This window comes from Myodes glareolus, chromosome 8 (genome assembly GCF_982192425.1).
Source record: "Myodes glareolus chromosome 8, mMyoGla1.1, whole genome shotgun sequence".
Classification (NCBI taxonomy): Eukaryota; Metazoa; Chordata; class Mammalia; order Rodentia; family Cricetidae; genus Myodes; species Myodes glareolus.
The window spans coordinates 41,488,559-41,515,635 of NC_142033.1; the positions used below are offsets into that span (position 1 = coordinate 41,488,559).

The 27,077-nt window shown below is 40.2% G+C and overlaps 1 protein-coding gene across 13 annotated transcripts in view; it reads right to left on the reverse strand.

Annotated features, from left to right (window-relative positions):
- Window positions 1-27,077, reverse strand: part of N4bp2 (NEDD4 binding protein 2) — a 78,538-nt gene that overhangs the window by 32,238 nt on the left and 19,223 nt on the right. For 6 of the 13 annotated variants that reach the window (XM_085691844.2, XM_085691842.2, XM_048415262.3 and 3 more), the window contains exons 3-10: window positions 25,605-25,669; window positions 23,411-23,760; window positions 18,878-20,036; window positions 17,401-17,525; window positions 14,851-14,939; window positions 10,020-10,096; window positions 5,279-5,434; window positions 252-2,596 (exon numbers count right to left, since the gene is read on the reverse strand). In XM_085691844.2, the coding sequence (XP_085547970.2) occupies window positions 252-2,596; window positions 5,279-5,434; window positions 10,020-10,096; window positions 14,851-14,939; window positions 17,401-17,525; window positions 18,878-20,036; window positions 23,411-23,639 (4,180 nt within the window). In that variant the 5' untranslated portion in view covers window positions 23,640-23,760; window positions 25,605-25,669. Of the gene's footprint in view, window positions 1-251; window positions 2,597-5,278; window positions 5,435-10,019; window positions 10,097-14,850; window positions 14,940-17,400; window positions 17,526-18,877; window positions 20,037-21,485; window positions 21,577-23,410; window positions 23,761-25,604; window positions 25,670-27,077 lie in introns of those variants that run through there. The other 7 variants (XM_085691851.2, XM_085691847.2, XM_085691850.2 and 4 more) reach the window with 5 other exon arrangements.

Below are 27,077 nucleotides of genomic sequence, written 5' to 3' on the forward strand. Positions count from 1 at the left end.
CAACATATTAATGGATATACTGACAGAAAATTCTACATAAATATTCTCTACTTCAAATTAATTGTTTTGAATCCTTTAAAAACATGTTATGCCAAATATAAGGCACTAAGTAAAATCATGTGATATAACTTACGGACACATTCAGCCAATGAAATGACTGCCACTGAATCAAAAACTATATATGCTGTTTATTTACACACATGCTGGCACTCGCTCGTGCACACACGCGCGCGCACACACTTTTTCCTTACCTGAATCAATACCAACTGGGCCAAATAATTCATTAAGTTGGAAAGCCAACTCAGGGGGCAGTGCCAGCTCCAGACAGTCTATGGTCAGAGACTTGGCCATCGCTGGTGTGGGATTCAATACCTCGGTTTTATCCTCTTCACTAACTCCGGCTGACAAACCAGTTCCTGGCATTAGAATTGTCTCCATTTCCTGTTTATCTTCATTGATAAATTCTTCCATGTTTCCAAATTTCATATAATCCTTAGGAAGATTCTCATTTTTCTTTACTTCCAAAGAGCTAGTAAGATAAACTTCATTTAATTCAGGATTTGAAGTGCTTGTTGCAGAGTTGATAAGATCAGATAAATTTAAAAAAGAGTGAATATTGCCGCCAGTCTCTGTGGCTACTAGATTTTTCTCCATTTCACTAACATCTTTAAGGACATTAGGTTTTGGAGTAAGTGGAAGAGGCCGCTTAAAGCTGTGTGCACCCGCCACGTCAGCCCGAGTGCTAGGAGCTACTGCAGTATTACTTTTTATGTTTACAGCAGCATTAGGAAATATTCTGGCTATGAGCTCAGGGTTTTCAGGATTTACAGCTCTTATCTCTTCCTGCTTCAAGTTTCCCTTTTCTGCAACACCAGCAGACTGTGCATTAGCATTCCTGATACCAACCCCAGGGTTAAATTCTGACATACAACACTTAGGATCTTCTGAGGTTCCTCTCTGGCCAATAATTTCCTTCAAATCCAGCCCCATAGAAAATGGTCCAACTTGTGACTCGTCATATGATTTGGGGGGATTCTCAACCTCAGTATCCTCACATAATTTAGTCTCAGAATCCAACAAAAGGCTTGTGGCCCAAATAATATCTTTATTACATCTCTCATATAAATCTTTCAGGGCTTCTAAGGAAAATGATCCAAATAGTTTACAAAGGATATTAAGATTTTCAGACTCATCGGCACTGGTAAGCTCACTTTCTTCAACATACGTACTTTTATCATGCATTACTCTGTATGGAATTGCTTCATGAACATTTAATTTCGTATTAATAGTAAAATCTTTTGGCTTAAACCCATCTAGTTTTCCTGTTAGCACTCTGACAGAATCTGAAACACTGATTTTATTCTTTTCTAATTTCCACAAAAGAGCAAAATCTTGGGGCTCAGTCTGGGCACATGTGCTTGTATCTACTCCAGAGACAATCCCAGACACCCCCACTGCTAGAGACCGAGGAGGCCCCACAACTCCAGGAAGGGCAGCTGCACTACTGGGAAAGGGAAGGGGCAGTGTGTGCTGGCTAGGAGTCATTTTACTCAGGGAAGTTTGATCCCCATGACTTGTTTTACTAGGCAGCATTTCAGAACTCCGAAGGGTGGAGCCCAGCGATTTCAGTTCTTCAGGGCTTGTGCCCCAATAGGCCTCATGTGTGGGGTACAAGGGTATTTCACCCACACTGTCACTGGCTCCAAATTCTAAATTGGTTTCATTTAAGCCAGCTTTTGGTACTCTCGATCTGTGCTCTCTCTGAGCTAACGAAGCAGGTGAGGGCCAGTCGCCCACAATACTGAAGGAGGTTTGCTCAGTACTTTTGTAAGGATCATATTGACAGCTACTGGGCACTTCTGAAAGATCATCGTTTCCATGTGGAGAGCCTCGCTGCTGGACATGATCCGTATTCATAGATACTCTAGTATCAAATACTTTCTGTGACTGAGGGCGATTACACTTCTTGTCATTTTGTACAGATAAACCTTTTTCAGCTTTCCGGTTCCTTTTGGTCCTCTGGCTGATTGTCTTATCAACTGGCCAGTCACCAACAAAATTTGATGGTTCGTGTTTTGGGAACTTTTCCAAAGATGATTTGTTTTTTTGTTTTCCAGTGACCTTTTTCTTTCCTGTTGTTCTTTCTTCCAGTATTTCAGGAGGTGGGGGGTTTTCACTTTGAAGGGTCCCAGCACTTGCAAGCTCACCAGCTTCTTGACTGTCCTCAGCACAGTAACTACTTGGAGATGCTCCCTCTGCAGGACTCCAAGCATCTGCTTCAGCACGCTCTTTTGACGTCTTTGGCTCTTGCTCTTTCTCACTCTTGTCTGTGGCTTGAACTTTGCTTTCAGAGTGAGAAAAACAGGTGTTTGGGGCTTCCCGCAAGAAAGGGCTGCTGTGTACACCATGACCCACGGAGCTCATCTCCTTTCTTCCTCTGTTTAAACTGGCACGAGGGAGGGGGGACGTGCCCTCGGGGAACACTGCTTCTTTGGCCACTTCAGGGGTCTTCTCCTCGGGTAACTCTAAATGCTTCACAGATGTGGATAAGACATTCTCTTCTTTTTCAGAGGTAAAAGCTTCATTGTCTCTTGGGCTACAAGACATTTTTTGAAGTATGGTAAGAAAGTCTCTTCACAGTACCATTAATACTGTGATTTAAATTAATGAAGCATGCAATCAGACAGCATTTACCATTTATTCTAAAAACTAAAAAATAAATTACACAAAAACTACCAAAGCTGGGATGGGGATATAAGTCAGTAGTATAGCTCAGAGGCAGGGTACTTTCCCGGACTAGTAGAAGAAATGTTTTAAAAGCTAATCTTAGGCTGTCCCTAAAATATCATAAACACATTCTTTACTGTGAGTCCTACACCTGGCACGCAGTGCAGCATCCACAGAGCAGACTCTGAGTTGGACAGTAACCTGTGGTTGTCAGACAAGGTGCTATGTGTTGACTATGACAACGAAGGTTGTCAATGTGCTCACACGAGAGGACATCACCGTGCTGGCTTCTTTCACACCCACAGGTTGGCATATGCTACAGCACATAGACCTACTCTATGTCCACCTGCCATTTAGTACAGAAGAAACTTCATTTACAGAATTGTTTCTCAATCTGTGGGTCATGAGCCCTTTGGGGGTCAAACAACCCTTTCAGAGAGGTCACCGAAGACCATCAGAAAACACAAATATTTACATTGCAATCCATAACACTAGCAAAATTATAGTTATGAAGTATCAATGAAAATAATTTTATGGTGTGGTAGTCACCACAACATGAGGAACTGTATTAAAGAGTTCACAGAATTATGAAGATTGGGAACCAATGCTTTACAGGAACACAGAACCAACACTGTCAGATACGGTCCATGAATGAAGCTATATGAGATTTCTGAGACACTGTGAGAAAACACCAAGTATACAAGACAAGTGTCCTGTATCCTCTGTTCCTCCATCACACGGGTTGATCTTGGAATGTGCTCCATGCCCTCCTAGGTGTAAATACTTCAGATTCCCCAGCCGTTACTATAGCTATTCACATGATGTCTCCCAACACAGGCTGTCCTCTTGACTGTGTACAACCTAACTCATGTAACCTTGTCCTTGTGCCTATCTATATCCAACTTAAACTAAAGTGAACTTTGCTCACATGACCTTGCTAAACCCTCAGAATGTCCTCAGAAGATAAACTGTCTGATGCCCTGAAGAAAGCTGGTTACTGCATGAGACTTTAGTCTACCTATTTGTAGGCTCTGCTCTCCCAGGTCCACGCCACCACCAACAACAGTAATACAACATAATTTGCGTGAGTAAAAAAACAAAACAAAACAAAACAAAACAAACCACTAAAGCTAGGTGTGGTGGCACTCATGCTCAACTCTGCTTTAGTCCCAGCAGAGGCAAGTGGATCTCTTGAGCTCGAGGCCAGCCTAGTCTGCCTGCTCTACAGAGTTCCAGGAAAGTCAGGTATACACAGACAAAGTCTGTCTGGGAAGAAAAACAAAATTAAAAACAACGAGTCAGGTGATGGTGGTGCACACCTTTAATCTCAGCATTAGGGAGGCAGAGGCAGGATCTCAGCAGTTCAAGACCAGCCTGGTCTACAAAGCAAGTTCCAGAACAGCCAGGACTGTTACACAAAGAAACCCTGTTTGGAAAAAAAAAAAAAAAAGAAAGAAAAGAAAAGAAAGAGAGAGAGAGAAGGCGGGAGAAAAGAGAAGGGAAAGGAAGAGAAAAGGGAAGGGAAGGAAAGGAGAAAGGGAGGGAAAAGGAGGGAAGAAGAGAGGGAGGCAAGAAGGGAATGAAAAAGGGAGGGAAGGAGGGAGGGAGGCAGGCAGGGAGGGAGGGAGGGAGGATAGGGTGTAATTTCAGCCACAATAAGGCTGACATTTCCAGGTTCTAAAGGGCCATGCACATGCAGACAAGCCCTCAGGTAGAAGTGCCTAAAGGCCCGGGGCCATGTGACCCACATGCCTGTGTGGTTGCATCATCCAGGTATGACTCAGCTAAGCCCTTGGCAGCATGCATGAACCCCATCATACATAGTCATGTCAAAACCCTGTGCACATGCACTAGGCAGCTTTTAAAAGCTGGACGCGCCATCTTTCTCTCTGTCTCTGTCTCTTTCTCTCTCTGCATGCAGACTTCCCCACACCTGTACACGCCCCCTCTAATAAACTCCTAAGCGGTGTTCCATGTTTCCTTCTCCGTAGTACCAGGTAATTTCGGAGGGGAGGGGAGGGGAGGGGAGGGGAGGGGAGGGGAGGGGAGGGGAGGGGGGAGAGAGACACTAAAGAAACAGATAAGGAAGCTCTCATTTAAGATGTCATTTGTTAAATAGATATTCATTTTTAATTCAACATCACACTTTCAACTTTCATGACTTCTTATTCAGTTTGTCAACTCATCTTTCTTTATATCAGGGATCCTCAAAGTCCCAGCTCTCCCATTAAGCTTTCCCAAATGAAATCACACCTAACATTAACGAAACTCTTTATGGGAGTACCTTCACTAAAACCTAACAAACTAAAAGTAGTATGGATATATACAAAAACAATTAAGAGAAAAGGGAAAAGCTAAAATAAAAAGACAGGTGTATTTGCTATATAGGCAGAGACTCACAAACCCTCAGCTCCAAGGGAAAAAACTCATCTTTCACATGAACTTTTACCTCTCTTGCTAACATCCTCAGCTGACATCAAACATCTCCAAAAATATCATTAAAAACAATGAACAGTTGCAAACTGAGGTTTTGTCAGCAGACTCAGCCTACCCAGAACTCTGGTCCTCACAAGCGTATGCACACAACGCGATGCGCTCCGTCCTCTCTGGGTCTGAAGAACTCATGATGATCGGCACGGACACAAAGCGCTGGTAGTGCTCCAACATTCTCGCTATTTTCTCTTTGCTCACTCCATGAATGTTACGCCTGAAAATTCCAGGGAGCAGAAAGGTGGGAAGAATGTTACAGGCAACCAAGGGGAAAAAACAAGAACAAACAAAGTCCAAGAGAATAGTACATTTCTTTTCATTTTATTTGGTACTGGGGATTGAACTCAAGGTCTTGTGCACATGAGGTAGACACTTGACCACTGAGCTACATCCCTAGCACCATTATGGCACACTTCTACGGTGTGGTGATGTAAGAACAGCAAAGCCTGTTTTTACATGATATGTACTATCTAACCCTAATTTCCCTTTAGTTTCATTTTGTTTCTAGAGGTCTGTTTTCATTTTAAGATGTGGTCTTGCTATGAAGCCTGGGCTGCTGACCTGAAACCTGGGATCCTCCTGCCTCAGACTTTTGGGTGTTGGAATGCCACCACCACACCCAGCCTAGCCACACCTGTTTGATAAAATGCATTGCCATTTTATCAATCATCCTATACAGTTTCCCCAGATATCTTTTATGAATGCAGGAGAAATAAAGCTTCAATAACCTTAAAAGAGTTCTCCTAAAGCTCTGCAATAAATAAATAAATAGATAAATAAATATGAAATAAGGAAGTCTCATAAAACAATGACTGTCATTTCAAAGATTTTAATTAAGTAGTAAGTATCCTACTATAGTGACTCTGAGTAAATGTCCCAAAGTACCTTCCTGTTAGAATAAAACAGATCCCAGTTCAAACAATATTTTTAAATTCCTAGCATATTAAGTCTCTGGATATCCAATCATGAAGTTTATTATCTGTGTTTCCAGTCTTCCTTGCTTACTTGTATATTTTTATTATTGAACTCACAGTTAGTTAACCCTAACATGGGAATCTTTAGGTCTCAAACTGAGGGTGCTTTCTGGATTTGCACTGCCAGGAGATAGGGTATTAGCTTTAGTCCCTCTTGGGTTGCTTTCTTAATAAAAATATCTCAGTTGTAACTCTTTTAACTTGGTCTAGATTCAAGGCTTTACGTCTGAATTGCAGGGCTAATATTTATGTTTGCCTCTTGAGTAAATCTGGCTTTCATATTTACCTACCTCGATCTTGTCTGGTTTTCATATCACAGAGAAGCAAAGAGATAGAAAATATGAGAGAGGTTAAGAAACATTGACAAAGAGGCCAGAGCAAAAAAAACTGGTCTCGTATACCACTGATTGAAGTCTGAAGAAGAGAAGAAAGGGATGAACAAAAGTAATTTAAAGATAAATTCTGAGAATTTTCTAGAACTGATGAATGACACAAATGTCCTGATTTCAGGAGTCAAACAAGATAACAGCATAAGAAATCCACAACTAGAAATATATGCTAAAATTGTCACACACCAAAAGAGATGACATTAGGCTAAAAAAATTTTTAAAAAGCTAGTCATACAAATAGGAGCTAATGATTAGAATGAGAAGACGTAACATAGTAATAGAAACAAAACATAAATGTTACCTTCAATAACTGACACTTGCTGACATCCCAGAATATATAGAACAAGTGTCTTATAAGAATGAGGATAATGAAAAGATTTCTGAATGAAAACTTAAAAAGCAATAGTTTCACACAAACAGACCCTTACTTTAAAGAAAAAGAAAAGTAAACACCAGGCAGACAAACTTTCAGATTAAAAAAGATCTGTGTTGCAATGGGAAAGAAAGCACAAAGGAAATACTTGAGCAAAAATCAACACTTGTGTATAAAGCGCATAGTGATACCATGGAAGCAAATGGGTACTATCACAGGAAGTTGTTTTAAGGTCCTTGTGTTTGTGAGGAAGAAGGTTAAAAATGGTTTAACTTAGGCTTGAGCTTTAAATAATGAAACATGTAAGGTGGCCACTAAAAGAATGTCAACAAAGCATTTATAATTTAGCAATTACTATAGAAGAAAACAGACTTAAATTTCATCCAAAATTTCTAAAACATGATGAGAGAAAAACTGAACAAGAATAATTTTTTTTTAAATAACAACAATCATAGAAGCCAGGCATGGTGGCACATGGCTTTAATCCCATCTCTTGGTTAGCAGAAGCAGGTGTATCTCTGGGAGTTTGAGGACAGCCTGGTCTACAAAGTGAGTTCCAGGTCATCCAAGGCTACGTAGTGAGACCTTGTCTCAAAAAACAAACTAAAGCACAGTGACACAGAAAGTGGCCAATGGTATAAGTAACAAAACACCCATGAAAGAGCTGCTTCATCATTTGAAGCCAAAACAGGACTGAGCACTACGGTATTTGCCTGAAATCCTAACACTGGCTAGGCGGAGGCAGGAGGATCAGGAATTCAAGGTTAGCCTGGGCTACAGAAGACCCCCTCCAAACCCTTGACCTACCCTCCCCCACACACACACACATACACAAGAAAAAAACCAAGGTAGACAGAAAATATTTTAAAAACCAGCCATGCTAGGTACACTAAATATATAAGCATTAAGGATATTAAAACATTGAAAGTAAAAGTATGAAAAGAAAAATTCTCACAAGTAACTAAAAGGATGCCAGCAGAGTTCTATTAATTAGACAAACCAGACTTCACAGCAAAAGTTATTCTTAAAGACAAAAGAAAAATCAGCAGAAAGGATAAAGTCTTGTTAATTAGGGTAACATCAAAAATGCTAATCTCTTAGGAATTTCAACAACTAACTTCCAAATAAATAAAGCAAAAACAGGTAGGGCGACGGATAGAAACCGATGGGCAATAGAACAGACGTTCCACACACTCTTTCACATTGGAAGAGTTCACCAGCCATCGCCAAAAATCACCCCACAAGACCAACCAAAAGAACAGCAAGCACAGAAAGCTACAGAACACACAGCAGAACTGCTAAGTATGACTTACTAAGCGTATTAACACATCACCAGTACACGGCGGGGTTTTGTATGCATGTGTCTGTATGTGTATGAATGCACACATGCCACAGCACACATGTGGAAGTCAGAGGACAACTTACAGGAGTTGGTTCTCTCCTTCTACCATGTGAACCAGGGGATCAAACTCAAGTCCTCAAGCTTGGTTGCAGGTGCCTTTGCCTACTGAACTTTTCACAAGCCTCCAGTACACATGTTCATTAAGCAAGAATGAACATTTAATAAGTGACAGTTGGGGCTGGTTGTGGTTACACAGGTTTCAAACCCCAGGGCTTAGGAGGCAAAGGTAGGCAGATCTATGCAGTTCCAGGGTTGCCAGAACGAGTGAGACAGGGAAAATTCCAATTGAGAGGAAATACTTCTCAATTAGTTTACAATACCAAAATCAGGCAAGGCCGGTCAGGGAGGGGAACACTGCTCGCTAACCCCATTCATCCATATGGATGCAAAAATTCTAAACAAACACAGGAAACCAGATCCACTAATGTATCAAAAGATAATAAAAAGAAACTGAGTATGACAAGATGCAACATAGATAAACCGTGGCAACATTGTAAGTGCAAGACGCTAGACAAAAAGACTCCATGTATTCATTATAAATACAGGGTCCAGAGCAGGAAAACCCTAGGGAAAAAACACAGCAGGGGTTGCCAGAGAAGGAACTGCGGAAAAAAGGAAGGAAGGAAGGAAGGAAGGAAGGAAGGAAGGAAGGAAGGAAGGAAGGAAGGAAGGAAGGAAGGAAGGAAGGAAGGAATTTCAGAATTAAACAGTAGTGATGGTCATACAACGTGAATATATTAAGGTCAGACTGTCTTTTAGTTAGCATGAAAATTATTACAAAAAAAACCATACTAAAATTACATAAAATCTTCTAAAAGAATACACAGCACAGAAGAAAAAAAAGAATGCTCATCTTTTTTTTTTTTCTTTTTGGTTTTTTGAGGCAGGTTTCTCTGTGCAACAGAGCCCTGGTTGTCCTAGAACTCACTCTGTAGACCAGGCTGACCTGGAACTCACAGAGATCCATCTGCTTCTGCCTCCCAAGTGCTGGGATTAAAGGAGTTTACCACCAACACCAGCGAATGTGAATGTTCACCTCTTAAATAACATATTTTTAATTCAAGACAAGCACCCAGATAACGAGTTGGGGTAGGAGACCGAAATATCTGCAACCTTCTCCTCCTACTTTAAGAATTCTAGACGTTCCAAGTACGTGGCTCAAGTGTACCAACTCCAGGGTCTGTTCTAGATTTAGATTATTACAAGGAAGGACACAACTGACAATGTAAGACAACTGGGAATTTTTTGGCCGTGTATTATAAATCTCCCAACTTTTCATAAAACTTGGGATAAGGGCCACCAAGATGGCTCAGTGGACACAGGCACTTGCTTGAAGGTCTGATGATAATTTTTTTGTCCCTGGAGTAGAACTAACTCCAGAGTTCTCCTCTGACCTTGAACAAGTGATGTGACACATGAGTGCTTGCACCCATTCATATATACACACACACACACACACACACACACACACAAAGATCTTTAAAATAATTATTTTTAAATAAGATAAAACATACATAATATAAAATCTTACCAATTTTTAACTGGTCAAGCCAAAATCTAATGTTTGTTTCACTCGTCATTTATAAAGGAAAAAAACAATCACAATAAACTTTCAATCACTGTTGTGGGATAAAAGGCCATGTCAAAAAACCTACAAGTTTTACCTTGCAAGCTCCTTTGGTTTGAACTTCCACCATGTGTCCGGTTCCCGGAAAAGGACCTTATATTTATGCTTCTGAGACTGCATATGGAAAAAACAAAAAACAATGTATATAATTTTTCCATAAATTTAAATGCAATGTTTGCAAACTGTATCACCTTAGAAACGAAAACCCTCACAGATGACCTGGTCAGGAGATCAAAAATCTATCTGCTGGGGCTGGAGAGATGGCTTTGCAGTTGAGAACACTGGCTGTTCTTCCAAACAACCCAGATTGAATTCCCAGCACCCATAGAGCAGCTCACAGCTGTCTGTAACCTCAATTCCAAGAGATCTGGCATCCTTGCACAAACATACATGCAGTATACATTAAATAAACAAACAAACAAACAAGCAAACAAATCTTTTTAAAAAGTCTGCTGTCTTAGAGAGACAGCAAGGATAATTGGGAGGGTTTACGCTGCTCTTGTTTTGGGGGTGTTTGTTTTGAGATAAAGCCTCAAGTAGCTTCAACTTGCTTTGTAAAAAAAACTGGAATTACAAGTAAGCACCACAACATCAGGCTCTGAGTGGTTCTCTCTCCTTTAGCTGAACTTTTATCCTTTTGCTAGGCTTCCTGGCTCACTCTACAGCCCTGGGCTACCTGTGGGGGTTTCAAGGAAAATGGCCCCCACAGGGAGTGGCACTATTAAGAGGTGTGGCCTTGTCGGGGTAGGTGTGGTCTCACTGGAGGAAGTGTCACTGTGGAGGCGGGCTTTGAGGTCTCATATATGCTCAAGATACCGCCCAGTGTCTCAGTTCAGTTCCTGTTGCCTGCAAGATGTAGGACTCTCAGCTACTTCTCCAATACCATGTCTGCATGCAGACCACCATATTCCCCACCATGACAATAATGGACTGAACCTTTTAATTGTAAGATACCACCTCAATTAAATGTTTTCCTTTGTAAGAGCAGCCGTGCTCATGGTGTCCTTCACTTCACCGCAACAGAAACACACACTAAGATACTACCTTAGAAGGTTTAAGTGGGTCAGAAGTAAGAAACTGGAATAAATTGTAATGGGGAAATGCAATTTTACACAATCTCCTTGACTCAGCAATTTAGTTCCAAAACTTTATGTTACTGATAGTTGTATAAACAGAACAAACATGGATAGATATAAACATAACATGTGTATGCCAAGATATTTAGTTCACTATTATTTGTAATAGCAAAAGAACAGAAAAGGTCTGGTTACTGATATGGATTTATCTAAATAAATTATATAAACATAAAATAAAATCTTGTTTTGTTTCAAGACGGAGTTTCTCTTATAGCCCTGTCTGACCTAGAACTTACTTTGTAGATCAGGCTGGCCTCAAACTCGGAGATCCACCTGACTCTGGTTCCTAAATGCTGGGACTAAAGGCAGGTGCCACCACCAATCTGGCTTAAAGACTTATTTGTATATTATATGTATATGTATATATACAATTATATTGTATATTTTATGTATATGAGTGTACTGTCTTCATGCACATCAGAAGAGGGGGAAAGGTCCCATTACAGATGGTTGTGAGCCACCATGTGGTTGCTGGAATTGAACTCAGAACCTCTGGAAGAGCAGTCAAGTGCTCTTAAACTGCTGATCCATCTCTCCAAGCCACAAACACATGATTTTTAAAATCCTATATTAAATGAGAGAATGAGAAAAATCCCTTAAAATAAACTGATAAGAAAGTAAGCCAAACAATTCTCACTTGGGAGAAAATAAATTATTCACAAATTTGGCCATGCATGAAAAACATCTGGAAAGATTCTCAAAAACACTATTAAAGGTACTTCTCTCTAGGAAAAGAACTTTAGGCACTGTTTTAAAGTTTGGATATTTATCAAATATGTACACGCCTGTCAGGTTCCAAAGAAACTAGGACAAGTCTCACTCAGTATCTGTGGTTCCTCCCAGCAATTCTTACCCTGCCCCCATCCTAAACCTCTCCAACCAAGAGGCTTGGCCTCCCTATATGACTCTGCCATTTTGCGTAGGTGCCCTCTTGGTTCCCATTCACTCTCTTGGTCCTCTTGGCTTCTTCTCCTCTCATGGTCCTGTCTATTCTGCTGGCCCAGTTCAGTCTGAACTTTTCCAGGTGCCTCAGACTGTTCTCTCCCTCATAGACGATGCAACCTTCTCCTCAACCACCCCATGGAGGGATAATGTCCTCATTTTCATTCAATGTCAGTATAATTTAAAACCTGCTGCCAACAACAGCTTATTCCATGTTCCAGAGCTCTAGTGTGGCTGTGGTACACATATCAACCACCGCACTTTTACACTTAACTAATCCTCCCTCAGGAATAACTGATTTAGGCAATTCCCTCAGACACTGTGCACCTTTTCTTCCTTTGAATTAATTCCATCCACTTATTTGTCTCATCATATTCTACTTTCCATGTACCAGCTATTTACCAGATCCCTTTTGTTTAGAAAGAAAGAAAGAAAGAAAGAAAGAAAGAAAGAAAGAAAGAAAGAAAGAAGGAAGGAAGAAAAAAGTCTGTGGCCAAGAGGTCATGGCATAGGCCTTTAATCCCAGCTATTTTCAGAGGCAGGTGGATCTCTGTGAGTTCAAAGGCAGCTTGGGTCTAGAGAGTGAATTCCACAACAGTCAGGGCTATACAGAGAAACCCTGTTTTAATGAACAAAAAGAAAAGACTATTACCAGTTTTTATTTTCTTTATTTCTTTGTTTTGTGGTACTAGACTGTCCTTTTCAGCCATGCCTCTGCTCAGAATGCAGTGTCTATGAATTGGTCTTTTGTCTAACACTCCAGACCTAGCCTCATCTTCTTGTATCCAAGTCTTTATAAGGAAACAAATGAGTCTGACTTGACACTCTGTGAGAAGCAGGGTCTCTTATACACTTCTGAGTACAGTTAAGAAAAGCCAAGAAATAAATACTGGAAAAGAATGTTTTTTGTTTTGTTTTGTTTTGGCTTTTTTGCAACAGGGTTTCTCTGTGTAATGCCCAGCATGAAAAAGTGGTTTTATATTTTCAATTATAAAAGAAAAAAGGAAGCTAGACAATGGTGGCACACAAATTTAATCCCAGCACTCAGGAAGCAGAGGCAGGCAGATCTAAGTTCAAGGCCAGCCTGCTCTACAGCAAAGCACACCTGTAATTCCAGTACACAAGAGGCTAAAACAAACAAAATAGTTCAAGGCTGCCTGGGTTATGAACTGATAACCTATCCAAAAAAAAAAAAAATACAGAAGATAAAAAGAATTGGGACATCAGAAACAAAGCAATTGAAACCCTTTATTTTCTACTTAAAAAAATTAAGTGTTGGGGCTGGATCAATGGCTCAGCAGCTAAGAGAACTGGAGATGACAGAGGTTCAATTCAGTACACACACAGTGGCTCACAACCACTTGTAACCCCAGTGCCATGGATCCAATGCCCTCTTCTGGACTCTGTAGCCTGCTGCACACAGATGCTTCACATGAATGTAGACAAGCATAAATAAATACAGAAAGACAACATCACAAAACTTTCTAAGAGGACTACAGAAAACATGGGAAGACTACAGAGCAGTCTGGTGAGTCTATCCCAACACAGAGCATCTTAGTAGGCAGCTAGAAAACAGAGTATATTTCTGCTTCCAACAAACTAAAATCAAATCCACTGCTCCTATAGTGAAAACACACTGGGAGTGCAAGAATGTTTGAGACAGTCTCTCTCTATAGCCCTGGTTCTCCTGCAGTTCCCTATGTTGACCAGGCTGGTCTTGAACTCAGTGATCTACCTGCCTCTGCCTCCTTTAGCATTGGGATTAAAGGTGTTTCAGCACCATGCACAGCTTTCAACACATTTTCCCCAGAAAGGTGAAGAATTGCACTTAAAAAACAGTTCAAGTGCACTAAACGTGATGGTTAATGTTACATTTTTAAGTTTAAATTACTATGCTAAAAGATCTATAAAACAAAAATGCCTCTAACCTGTAAGCCCCACTTGCCCAAGGTAACTTCCTAAAATGCTGGGGGCTGATGTTCACATAAGATATCAAGCCGTGTGTTTTTACATCTATAAACAAGGTTAGTTGGACCAACTGCACAGGATGTGTGCCTTATATAGGCAGGAGGTACAAGGGATGTATCTTACCTCTGATTGCATGAAGGCAGGAAGTAGCCTTGTGAATTTTGCCTTTATAAACCTGACTAATGTAATTTGGAGCTGCATTCTAAGCATGAGACTTAGGTATGGACCTGGCCAGTATCCATGGTCCTGGACAATATTTAATAAAGTCTTTCTTTTTTTGTTAAAATTTATTAACTGTGAGACTGGCAAATCTCTAAGTGACTGCAGACCCTTTAGTAAACTAAACGAGATAAATAGCAATCTGGATGTGTTGAGGATGTAAAGGAAACTCCAATATGCATAAGTTCTTCCAATTGCAAGGCATGTGCTAGTAATGGAGGACACACACACATACACACACCGCTCATAAATGAATGAATGAATGAATGAATAAATAAATAAATAAAGACTGTCACAAAAGCTTCATTTATCAGATTTAGTCAATAATGTTACTATAAACCAAGCACAGTGCTATACCTAGAAGATTCAATAGTAGGGAGGAGAGGAAAAGAGAGGACAACATTTGAACATCAGAATCTTAAAGCTGAGTAAACTTAGCTTCAAAGAGAAGCTCAGTCTGGCTGTCTTACTCTTCCCATGCCACCAAAGACCAAGACTCGGTTCAAGGCAAACCAAGACATTCTGGAGTGTTAGAGATTCACCTGTGAGACTGACATTCCCTCAATGATTCCAAACCCAATAATACAAACTTATGGTACAAACCAAAGCAACATATGGCTTCATTTCCCATGCTTGGAGGTTTGTATTATCTATGATAACTGGAGATACCTTCTTCTCAAATGCTTCTTTTGCTGAAAAATACAATACAAAATGACATCATTTTAATATTAAATAGATGGGCATGGTGGTCAGAGTCAAGGAGTTAGACTCCCCGAAGAAAGACAAAAAGAGAAAGAGGTCATGGCTAGGTAATAAAGATGAATTTCCAAGATGGCCAGCTTCTTCCTCACCCTCCTGAGTTGAGACAAAAGCCTGACAGCTTAAAACCAAGTTTTGTAGACTTTTGTCTGCCACCAGTAGGCCCCTGCTGATGGACTGGTTCAACCAGTTCAAGGCCTGTTCAGGACAGTTCTGAGTCAACCAACTATCCTGGCTTTCTTCAAACTGATCAACCCTAAGTTAGGGGAGAAAAACTCTTCAGAGTCCTTGACAACCCCAGTCCTAAAGAGATGGATTTTTCTGCTTCCAGTGACCCCTCTCGGCTTTGCAGAGATCTTTTTCTACGTGTGCCTGTAGTTACCATTAATAAACACCTTTCTGCTGGGTGCTTGAGGAGTCTCTGCTGCAGTCTGTGGCACTTCAGATTTTTCTGCCTTTTTATTCTTTAACAGGCAGAGGAAACAATTCCAACCAAGATCCCTAGACTGTATTTGAAGCAAGTTCCAGAACCATCAGAGCTACACAATAGAGATCCTGTCTCAAAAAACAAAAATAATATTAAGTATAATCTCTATTAAAAAATCTAATCTTAATTTCATAGTTAAAAGTCACAGATGTGATACTTCATTATTTGACCACAAAATAACACTTTTTATTTTGTGTGCACGTGTATATGGATGGATGGACAGACGGACAGATGGGTGTGTGTGTGTGTGTGTGTGTGTGTGTGTGTATGTGTATGTAGTCTATGTGGCAGAGGCAGATAAGTGTGCATGTGCATACTCATGCACTCATGAGGAAGCCAAAGCAAGACTTCAGGGTCTTCCTCTACTGCTCTTAGTAATACACGGAGCCTGCCTCACAAGTTATGGTACAGGGTCCAACCCAGTTAAGAAAAGAAAAGGGAGAGAGGGAGAGAGGGAGAGAGGGAGGGAGGGAGGGAGGGAGGGAGGGAGGGAGGGAGGAAGGGAGGGAGGGAGGGAAATGAATGGTCAGATGGAATCAATCTAGGGAAGACCAGTATTTAACAAGTCAAGTTCCATTTCAGAAATAGGACAGGGATGATGACGCAAGAGAGAAATAGTTTAAAGTCAGTCTAGATTCCCAGCAAGACTTTGACTCAAAGAAAGGAATGAGACAGAAAGAGAAGTGGGGACAGAGAAAAGAGAGAGGAGAAAAAGGAGGGGAGAAGAAAAGGGAAGAAAGGGGAGAAAGGGGAAGGGAGGACAAGGGAGGGGAGAAGAGGGGAAGGAAGGGGAAGGGAGAGGAAAGGAGGAAGGGGAGGGGAGACCATGTTGGACTTTATATTTTTTTGAGACAGGGTTTCTCTGTGTAACAGCTCTGGCTGTCCTGGAACTCACTCTGTAGACTAGGCTGGCCTCCAACTCACAGAAATCTGCCTGTTTCTGCCTCCCAGTGCTAGTGCTGAGATTAATAGCAAGTGCCACCTTGCCCAGTTTAGGTGCTGTCGTTAATAGCTCTACCTTACTTTTGAGGCAGGGTCTCTCGATAAACCTGGAACTCACCAATCTGGCCAGACTGGCTGGCCCAGGGACCCTCCTTGTCCCTACCTCCCCAGCACTAAGATTACAAGCACACACTGCCTTGTCTGACTTATCTGAGGGGGATGGGAATTGAACACATGTTCTTGTGCCCCAAAACGTAACTTTAAATTCTCACTTACCTCTTATTGTAACATAAGAATTACAAAAAAAAAAAAAAAAATTACAAACTCAGGCTGGAGAGATGGTTCAGTGGTTAAGAGCTGAACCACCTACTCCAGAGGTCCTGAGTTCCATTCCCAGAAACCACATGGGGGCTCACAGCCATCTGTAATGGGATCTGATGACTGATGCCCTCTTCTGTCATGCAGGCATACATGCAAACAGCGCACTCATACGCATAAACAACTAAATATTTATTAAAATTACAAACTCTTTATTGTTTGTTCAAGGCAGGGTTTCTTTGTGTAGCCCTGGCTGTCCTGGAACTCACTCTGTAAACCAGGCTGGTCTCAAGCTCATAACCACCTGTCTCTGCCTCCCAAATGCTGGAATTATCCTGATTTATCTTAATTACAAATCATTTTTGTTTGTCTTGTTTTTCAAAGCAGAGTTTCTCTGGATAGCCATTGGCTCTCCTGGAATTCACTCTATAGGCCAGACCAGGCTGGTCTCGAACTCTCAGAGATCCTCCTGCCTCTACCTCTGGCTACAGCTCAGCGCAGCACACTTGTGTGGTATGAGTAAGCAACACAAAACATAAGTAAACAAAGTTCTTTAAAGTGCTATGTCTCTCAAAAAACAAATCCTAAAAAAAAACTTTCTCTTTCTACTACTTTAACAGTATGCAGACCCTCACACCTATTCTTACCTCGATTCTGATTCCATTCGTGGGCTTCTCCTAAGTACTTTACATCAAACTGGTACTGTCCATTTATATAAAAGTAATCATCAGTACTAAGAATGACTCCACCTGGGTTATCCTCTTGCAAAGTCCTAAGAATGACAAAAGGGATTGTTTTCATTACTTTTCTTTCCAGAATTCTCTCTTCTTTTATAGTCATACTTCAAATAAAAACGCAAGTAATAATATTTAAAGGAGCAATAAAATTCAAATAAATTACATTGGAAATTGTCTTAAGCAAAAGTTCAACTCTTCGAGGAAAAAAAAAAAACACCTAAGCCAAGATAGATCTATTTTGCTTTATACAAATTATTCAGAAATACAATTTGGTTTTGTTTTATGAAACAGGATCTCATGCAGCCCAGGCTGGCCTCAAACTAACTAAGGGTGACCTTGAACATTTGGTCTTGCAGTCTTCACCTCTCAAGAACTGAGACACGCACATGACCAGCACACCTGGTCTAAACATGCACCTACCTGAGTTATCTTCAAATAAAGCTGTAACCATAGGCTGGGGAGATGATGGCTAATGCACAAGTAGAAACTACTTGTCATGTAAGCATGAAGAGTATTCAGATGTCCAGGACATATGGAAAACTGCTGTGTGGGTATGGCAGCCCCTAGAAATTCCAGTGCTTGGAAGGTGGAGTCAGGAGATACCCACAGCAAGCTAGCTAGCCAGACTTGCCAGAGCAAGCTCTGAGTTCAATTGAGAGACCCTGACTCAATGAAAAAGGCGGAAAGCAATTGAGGAAGACACCCAAAATCAACCTTGGGCCTCCAAACATGCCCACACATGTACCTGCAAATACACATGGGCCGCCTATACTTATGTAAATACATACGTACATAAGAAAAAAAGGTGAAACTACACTATGGGTCCCTTTCAGCTTTTCTCAACTTCTTTGTCTTTCAGAATCAATTCCTAACCTCTGCTAACGTAACGTTATGGACCAGACTCCCACTTATTTCCACAAACAGCTCCTGTTTTGTGGCAAAAAACCTTCTATTCCCACTCTCAAAACTAGACTTTGGCATTGATCCTGAAACCTAGCTGTACAATCGATCACCTTTTAAAGTACTACTTCTATTCCCATTCATTTCCCAAACAACTGCTGCAACTGATTTTATATGAATACTTTCAATATAAAACATAAGTAACATTGAATTACTTTATATTGCTATTACTGGGGCAAGAGATGTAGCTCGATTGGCAGAACGCTTTCCTACCATGCGCAGGGTCCTGGGTTTGACCCTATGACCCCCTGTGACTGCAAGTGTGTGCTACCACTACCCAGCTATTGAATATTATTATCTTAAAAGAAAAAAACAGTAAATAACTTGAGTTATTAACCACCTATTTAGCAAAGTATTCTGTACATTCATATTAGCAATACAAATTTATGCATTGTATTTCCTTTAAAATGCCAATAAATCCTCATACCTTGCCAGAAAGGACTTCCCTGAGCCCGGCAGCCCTCTGAGAAGCACAAGAACTAAGCCAACGTAAGATGTGGTCTTCTTCCTGGCAGGCTGGGACACTGGGGCCTCTTGCACTTGGTAAGCACTTGTCCCTTCACTGTTTCTCCATGCTTTTGTTGGAGAAGTATGGGAGATGATGGAGGGTGGAAATGTATAGTTGACAGGTCTCCAGTGTGCGGCTGTGGTCACAACAGGTGCTACGAAGCCATGATTTCCTTGAAAGAGGTCAAAAGCAGGAATCATGGGATTCCAAATTGGTGGAGGTGGTGGAGGAGGAAGGAGTAAAGGGAGAGGGGCAAGAACTGGGCAGTAATTCATATCCTTCCCTTTTGGCGGCAGTTCAGGATGCTTGTGTGGCTTGAAACTGAACCCTTCAGAGGGCACAAAAACATCAGGCACGGAAGCGGATTTCCGGTCCCCATCTGTACCTGGTACAAGTCCTGGATTTTGTAGAGGAAGATTTGAAGGAACCTGAGGTTCACTGGTACCCAAATCTACAAGGGCTTGAGGACACTGTGTACTAGGACACTTGGGTTCTAAAAGATCTTTCTGTCTTTGGCTAAAATTGCCACAACCTACAACAGAGTCATCTGTTGGATTTAAAGAGCTACTGAGAGGAGAATCTTCTGAGAAGCCACCGTCTACTGCCAGCGTGTTACCCTTGGTAAAACTTTCAGACTCATTCAAAACTGAAGGTGAAGTCAGTGGGTTTGAACCTAGTGAAGCAGCAGAATTCTGGAGAATTTCACTGTTTGAGCCCGTGTTCTGCACAGAAAGAACAGAAGTCATACCACTGGAATCTGAATTCATAAAGGTACAAGGGTCATTAAAACTCTTAGCATCTTGCAAAGGCAAAAATGAATATACTTGGTCATCAGGAGAGGAGTTCAATTTCTCGAAAGCATTCTGTATTAAGGAATCCAAGTCTTCAGTTAGCTGCATATCCAAAAATGAATCCAGTTTTGAATCTTCATTGTCTTCTTCAGGAGGACGCATGTCTATTGCTGCACTTCCTGATGCAACTGGCTTCTCCTCACAAGCAACAGAAGTTTGTGAAGGTGATTCTTCCATCTTGGCATCAGTGGCAGATAATTCTAGTAGACAGTCCATAGCATTTTCAACTGCATTGAGAACAATAACAGCAACAACAAAATACATATACACACTGAAAATGTATCAATCTTTTCAAAATTAACTATTCTAACAAATCAAAATCTACATTAGAGAAATATCAGCGACAGAGCCATGGAACGGTGTTCTTTCAAACTAATAAACTACTACCAATTAAAAATTTCTGATAAACAGACTATATATATTAGGGTCATTTATAAAGTTTCTAAAGTCAGTTGAGTCACCCAACAATTATTTACCTACTGGATATCCTACTAAGGATAAAGAATTTTAAGTATGTGTTCTCTTAGTAAACCTATCCATTTACATGGTTCACTCTGTTTTTCACAATATAAAAAATGCATCAGAAATACTTGCTACAAAAATTAAGACATATTTTAATACAAATGATTTTATAAGGCTTAAATGGACTATAAAGACATCTACATTAAAATATAATTACATCATAATATAAACAATGTGTACTTTTAATAACGTAGAAATACTATAGTGATAGAATAAGGAAAGATTTCACATAAAATAGTATATGATCTGGCACTTAAAAGATTAAAAATCAAGTTGCCAAACGGGGCAAAAGTTAAAGCCAAGTTTGAAAATACAAAACTGCCTTTAATCTAAGCACTCAGGAGGCAGAAGCAGGTAGATAAACTCTTTGAGTTCAGAGCCAGCCTGGTCTGCATAGTGGGATCCAGGACAGCCAGGGCTATATAGTGAGCCTGTCTCAATGTAAAGAAAATATAAAACTTGTTTCAAGTATTCAGAGAAGTTGGTTGGAGAGTTAGCTCATAGGGTTCTGTGCAATGGATAAAGGAGGAAGATAAAACTGGAGGAGACTGGGTACCACTAAGAGGGTCCTGAATGCCATGTGAGGAAGAGAAACTACCAGCCTCAGCACTTGGCTAGGAGCACTAAACAGATCACCTCACTGAGTCTTCAATCAATAATTTAAAACCTATCATCCTAGAAAGAATCAAGAAAATGAAGCTCAAAAAAGTATTACAAACTGGACCCCAGTCACACAGTAACAGAGCCAGGGCCGGTGTGTCTGACTCCAGTGCTGAGCTCTTGCTGCAACACGGATAAGAGAGCCATTAGGTTTCAAACACGTGAGAGCTAGGGGCGGGGCTCAGTGGCAGAGAGCCTGGGTAAAACGCTTGCGGTCCTGGGTCTGACATTAGCACCACAAGAAAAGAAAGTCGTTTTTAAGCATTTGAAACTTGGAGGTCCTTTCTATTTTATGTTTCCGTTTTATATTGTTTTGTCTTAAGGAAGCTAAACATGGAAAAGGCACAGCACATAGGACACAGCTCTGTTCTGGAGTCAGAACACTGACATCACGATTGAAATCTCTATATGCTTGACATGATACTTCAAACAAGCTAGCTAACTTCCCTAAACTGACTTTCTTGTTTGTAAGAGGGGATAATAAAAGTACCTACCTCATAGGATGTTGTGGGGATTAAATGAGAAAATCCATGAAAAGTGCTGTGCACAAGGACTGGCACCTAGTAAGCACCCAATTAATGTTCCCTTAAGAGAAAAACAAAGAGGGGTTGGAGGGGCAAGCCTGGCAGAGAGGTCAGTTAGGAGAACATAGAAAAACTACAAAGACAAGAAGCCCTAAACACTAAAACAAAGTATAGGGGAAAAAGCAAACAGAAGAGAAAAAAATAAAAAATAAAAAAATACATGGTAGATAAACCGAAAGCAATCAACTAGAGAACTAGCATATTTATAATGAAAAGCAGTATAAAGTAATAAACCAAGATACAGAGATAATTATCATTAAAAAGACTGCTGGAAAAATTAAAACCATGATATAAAAATGACCTTAAAACTAAATGATTAATAGAATATGAGAAAACCTTAAATATACAAATGTTCAACTCTACTCTTTATTTTAAAAAGTTAAGAAAAGGCACAATCTTATTACTACTGAAACCTTAAAATAATTATTCACAAGGCTGAGAAGGCTGTGGTAGTGTTACACTCTGGCATACCTCACTGGTTGCTAATTTAGCGGTATAGTTCCAAGACCATGAAATTATTCTTTTTCTAATTTATTTATTTTTATCTTATGTGTATTGATATTTTGCCACGGGTGTCAGGTCCCCTGGAACTGGAGCTACAGACTGTTGTGAGCTGCCGTGTGGGTGCTGGGAACTGGACCTGGGTCTCTGGAAGAGCAGCTGTTGCTCTTAACCACTGAGCCATCTCTCCAGGCCCAGAAAACGATTCTTAACCTGTGCTGCAAGAAGTAAAGTTTTGGGGCTAAAAGGAAAAGCCAAACGAAACAAAAGGCAACTTTCACTGAAATGTTCTTTGTAATAATGATGATTAATGAGAAACTTAGATAGAAATAAATAAATTAGAATACAACTCACTGGAGCATTAAGAAACCACCAAAGAGAATACATAAAGCTTGTTATAAAGAGAAATATGTAAGAGCAATGAAAACTTTCCCATTATATTGAGTTTTAAAAAGCAGAACATAAGATGCCATCAATGCTATTATTCAAAGTACTCATAACATCAAGTGTTTATAAAAAAGGTCTACGGGAGATTCTGAAAAAGAGAAATGAGTTTGTTAGGTCACAGGATAACATGGCTGCAATTCCCAACTATGTTCTACATGTATGTTCAAGAAATCAAACTTAAAGACAACAAAATTAGGAAACAGGAGTGCTAGTCACTTACAGCACGCTTCCCTGTGTTATTTCCGAGCACCAATGAAACCTGGGCTCTGGTACATATCATAACAGGAGAGAAATGCTCACATCACAGCTCACACAGTAACTTAGAATGTAAGCTTACCAGGCATGTGCAAAACCTGCAAATCTACAACAATTTTATCTTACAACCACAGCCAAAAATATTAACTTTTATCTACCCAGACAACTAAGTATTCTCTTTGCCTGCAAACATACTTCTAAACAACTTATTACAGGTAATTTATAGCATACTATACTGAAGTCTTTATCAAACAACAAAACAAATCTTCAATCCTCACCAAAAAAGTCTTACCCTATACAATACATACTATTATTTTTCAATAACAACTTGGGAAAACAAACTTAAAGATTTCAAGAACACCAACTTGACTAGAGGAGGTAAGAGAGAATAAAATGTAGAACATATTTGTATTCATGCATCTTACATCTATAACTGTACATTTCTTTAAAGTAGAAGGCATCTTTATCTACACATCTCTAGTGATACCAAACTTAGTACCTTTGTCCATGGGAGATACTTAACACATGACAAACAAAATAAGAATATCATTTTTCTGCATTGCTATTCATCATGGTATAGAACATGAAGTCTTCTTATAAGATGCAAAGGATTCAAACTAAACTTTTCTCACCTTTAAAATCACATTCAGAAAGCATCAAATACACTACATCAGGATCCAGAGCAGAAAACATCTCTGAGATACTGGTGAAGAGTTCTTCCTGAGCAATTTTTGTCTCACACATGGAAGGGAGAGTAGTGGTAGGCTCCTCATGACTAGCAACACGGGATACGACAATTTCCTGAGAGTTTGCAGTCTTCCGCAAAGGATTTCCCCCAAGATTTTTCCTTTTCCTTGGCATTATGACTTCCAAAACTAAAATATTTCCCTTTTTAAAAAAATTTAAAGATTTTTGACATTTAAATCATAATTCAAAGAAAAAAATCATATTAAAAATCTTGCAAATCCAGTAGTAATAGGACCTAAAATAGAAAGCAAGTAAAAACACTCAGACTACATAATTATACTTCCACTTCTAAGATGGAACATCTATGTGTAACTAACTCTTAGTACCACTCTGACAGCAAAGCCAAAAACAAATCAATTTATCTCCAAAACACTCCAGCTGTCAGGATTTGAACATGTTAAAAATTAAAATAACAATATAGTATAACATATTTCTAAATAATAAATGTACTGTTTTAATATCTTTACTTAATTTTAAAGCATAAAAGGGCCCATAAGCATTACCAGAATGCCTACCGAACAACCTATACTCAGATATCTAATAGGCATCCTAAACTTAACATACCTAAGACTGTACCCGATCACTCCCGTCAACCTGTTCTCCTATTTCCATCTCAGTTAATACAACTCTACCTTCTAGATGCTCAGGTCAGAATCTTGGAATTATCCTTGCCTCTCATCCAAGTGGAAAGACAACCTGGCAATGCAATTCCTAAAGTGTCCTCCTTATCCCCTCTCCTGCCATCACCCCTGATTAACTCTCACAGACTTTCTACTAGACTGCACTAACCAATCCCCTGCTTCCATCTTTTTCTTCCAATCTACTTACCACAAGCAGTGACAGCTAATCCACAGGTTGGATGACCTTCTCGTCTGCTAAACTGTCCCTAATTTTCCATTCCGCCTCACTCAGGACAGAGCACCATTAAAATAGCCATCACCCAGACCCTTGCCATCATGGTACTAGCTGCCCCTAACTGTTCCCTTGGTCTTGGCACTGGAAGCACATCTAGCCTCCTGGCTCTTCCACTCTCTTCAAGCATTTCAGCCACGCTCCACCTGGGACCCTTCACACTCTGGCTCCCTCTGTCTAGTTTTCTAACAGATATCTGTAAGACAGAGTTTCTCACCACCTTATTATTACTCAAATGGGACCATACAGTTAATTCAGTACAAGAAAATCTTTTCAGTAGTCCAGGTGACCTTGAACTCCCTATGTATCCAAGTATGACTCTACACTTCTGATCCTCCTGCTTCCACTTCCAGCTTTATGTGGTGCCAAGATCAAAACCCAGGGCTTCATGTATGCTAGGCAAGCACTCTACTAAATGAGCAGCAACCATACTCTCCTCAAAAAACATCCTTCATTTCTTACTTGGGTTTTCTCCCTGTTTGTTATCTCTAGTACGTTACTCACTCACTGTGTTTATTCACCAATGTGTCTACTATCCATATCCAGGACGATGTAAGTTCCACAAGGGGGTGGGACCTGTGGATCTGCAGTACATCCACACTCTACTTGTTTTCTCTGCTTGGGTATGTCTAATAAACATCTCCAACTTAACATCTCTAAAATTAATCACCTTTAATTTCAGATGTTTTAAAGAGATGATAACCTCTGAAATTAAAGGCCTTGATATTTTTCCCAAAATCTACCTAACTACTCGGTCTGGCAGCCATTATCTTGCTCCTCCATTCCTATCCCCTAACTTGTCACCACTGCACCACAGTCCCCTAGAGTCTATTTTCAACACATCAGCCACAGTAATCTTTACAGAGCCAAAGTCAGCTTGGCTCAGGGGCTGCTCTAAGTTCTCAAGTAGTTTTCCAGGCCGTTCTGAGTAAAGCTCAGGTTCATACAATGACCTGTCTTCCTGCCAGCCCTTGATATATTCTCTTCACAAGGAATTAGCTCGAATAATTCTCATTCTGAAATTCTGTTCCCTCTTCAGTGTCATAGTGAAGAATTTCTTCCCTGACTATCCAATTCAGTCACATATCCCACTCGCTCTGTCTCAGTCTCCCATTTCTAGCTAACCCCCATTGTTCTTAACATCTTTTAACATACTATAAAATTTACCTTTAATTAAACTGTGTCATAGCTCCCTCCACCTTCCAGTAATGACAGCCACGAGCCACATGTGCCTAAATTTAAATTAATTAAAATTAAAAATTACTTTTTATATTATATCAGATAGAAGTAGAATTCAGAGAAAAGATTATCAGTGGGAAATAAGAGGTCATTGTGTAATCATAAGGGCCAGTATACCAGAAAAAAATATAACACTAAATATCTCTGCATCAAAAACGTAACTACAAACAGGAAAAAGAGAACTGACAGAACTAAAAGGGAAAGTACACAAATTTCACTTCAGTCCAGATCTCAATACTCCGACAGCAATTTGTAGAGCAACTAGACAATACCCAAGAAGACAGAACACAACACCAACATTTAGGGATCTAGTCAACATTCATGGAACATTCCTCTCCACAGTGGCAGAACAGACATTCCCTTCAACTGCATGGTTTACCATGATAAACCATAGCCTACATGATATAACAAGTCTTAACGACCTTCAAAGAATTGAGAGCATACAAAGTATGTATGCCTCCAACTGCAAAGGGACAAACTAGAAGTCCGTAAAAGACAGAGGAAAATCTTTAAACACTTGGAAACTAAGCAACATACTTTTAACTGATCCACAGATCAAAAAGACCAAGTCTTGGAACTGGAGAGATAGGTCAATCTGTAAAAAGCTTGGGGCACCAGCATAAGAACCTAACTTCAGTCTCCAGAACCCCATAAAGCTAGCCATAGTACAGCTGCTTATAATCCTAGAGCAGAGAAGGAAAGAGATGGGAAAGCCCTGGGGCTCACTGGTCAGAGAGCCAAGCCATGAAAACAAAACCTGTAAACACTACATTTGTCAATTATAGGAATATCTCATGAATGCAAGCGTATATTAAAAAGTAAGAGATAAGGTCCACTTTTTTGACACTGTGAAAAATACTTGCAATAAACTAAGAGAGGAATTATCTGAGTCATGGTTTCAAGTTCTAGTTTGTGGATGAGTGGCTCCATAGCTATCCGCTATGGTGAGGCACAGACTGCAGCAACAGCGACAGAGAGATGCTTCCTGCCAGCTCCTGGAGCGAGGAACTGAGCAGTGCCAGGAATCGGATGCTGCCTTCCTACTTAGCACCTACTTCCTCCAACCATGACCCACTTCCTAGTTTCCACCCTCTTTAGTTAATGCCAAATTATGAACTGACCAGCGAACTGATCCATTGATTACGACAAAGCCCTTGTGAGCTAATCACCTCTCAAAGTCTATGTCCACCAGCTAAACCCAACACAGAGCCCTCTGGACACTTCATATGTAAACTTTAACCACTTAAGGTACATACATTAGTTACATAAAAATGCAATGCATCAATGTATTAAGACTATGTCATTTTTAAATGTTTGAAAAATTAATCAATAAAATTCCTAGTATTAACAAAACAAAAGCCAGAGGCAGAGGCAGGCAGATCTCGGTGAGTTCGAGGCCAG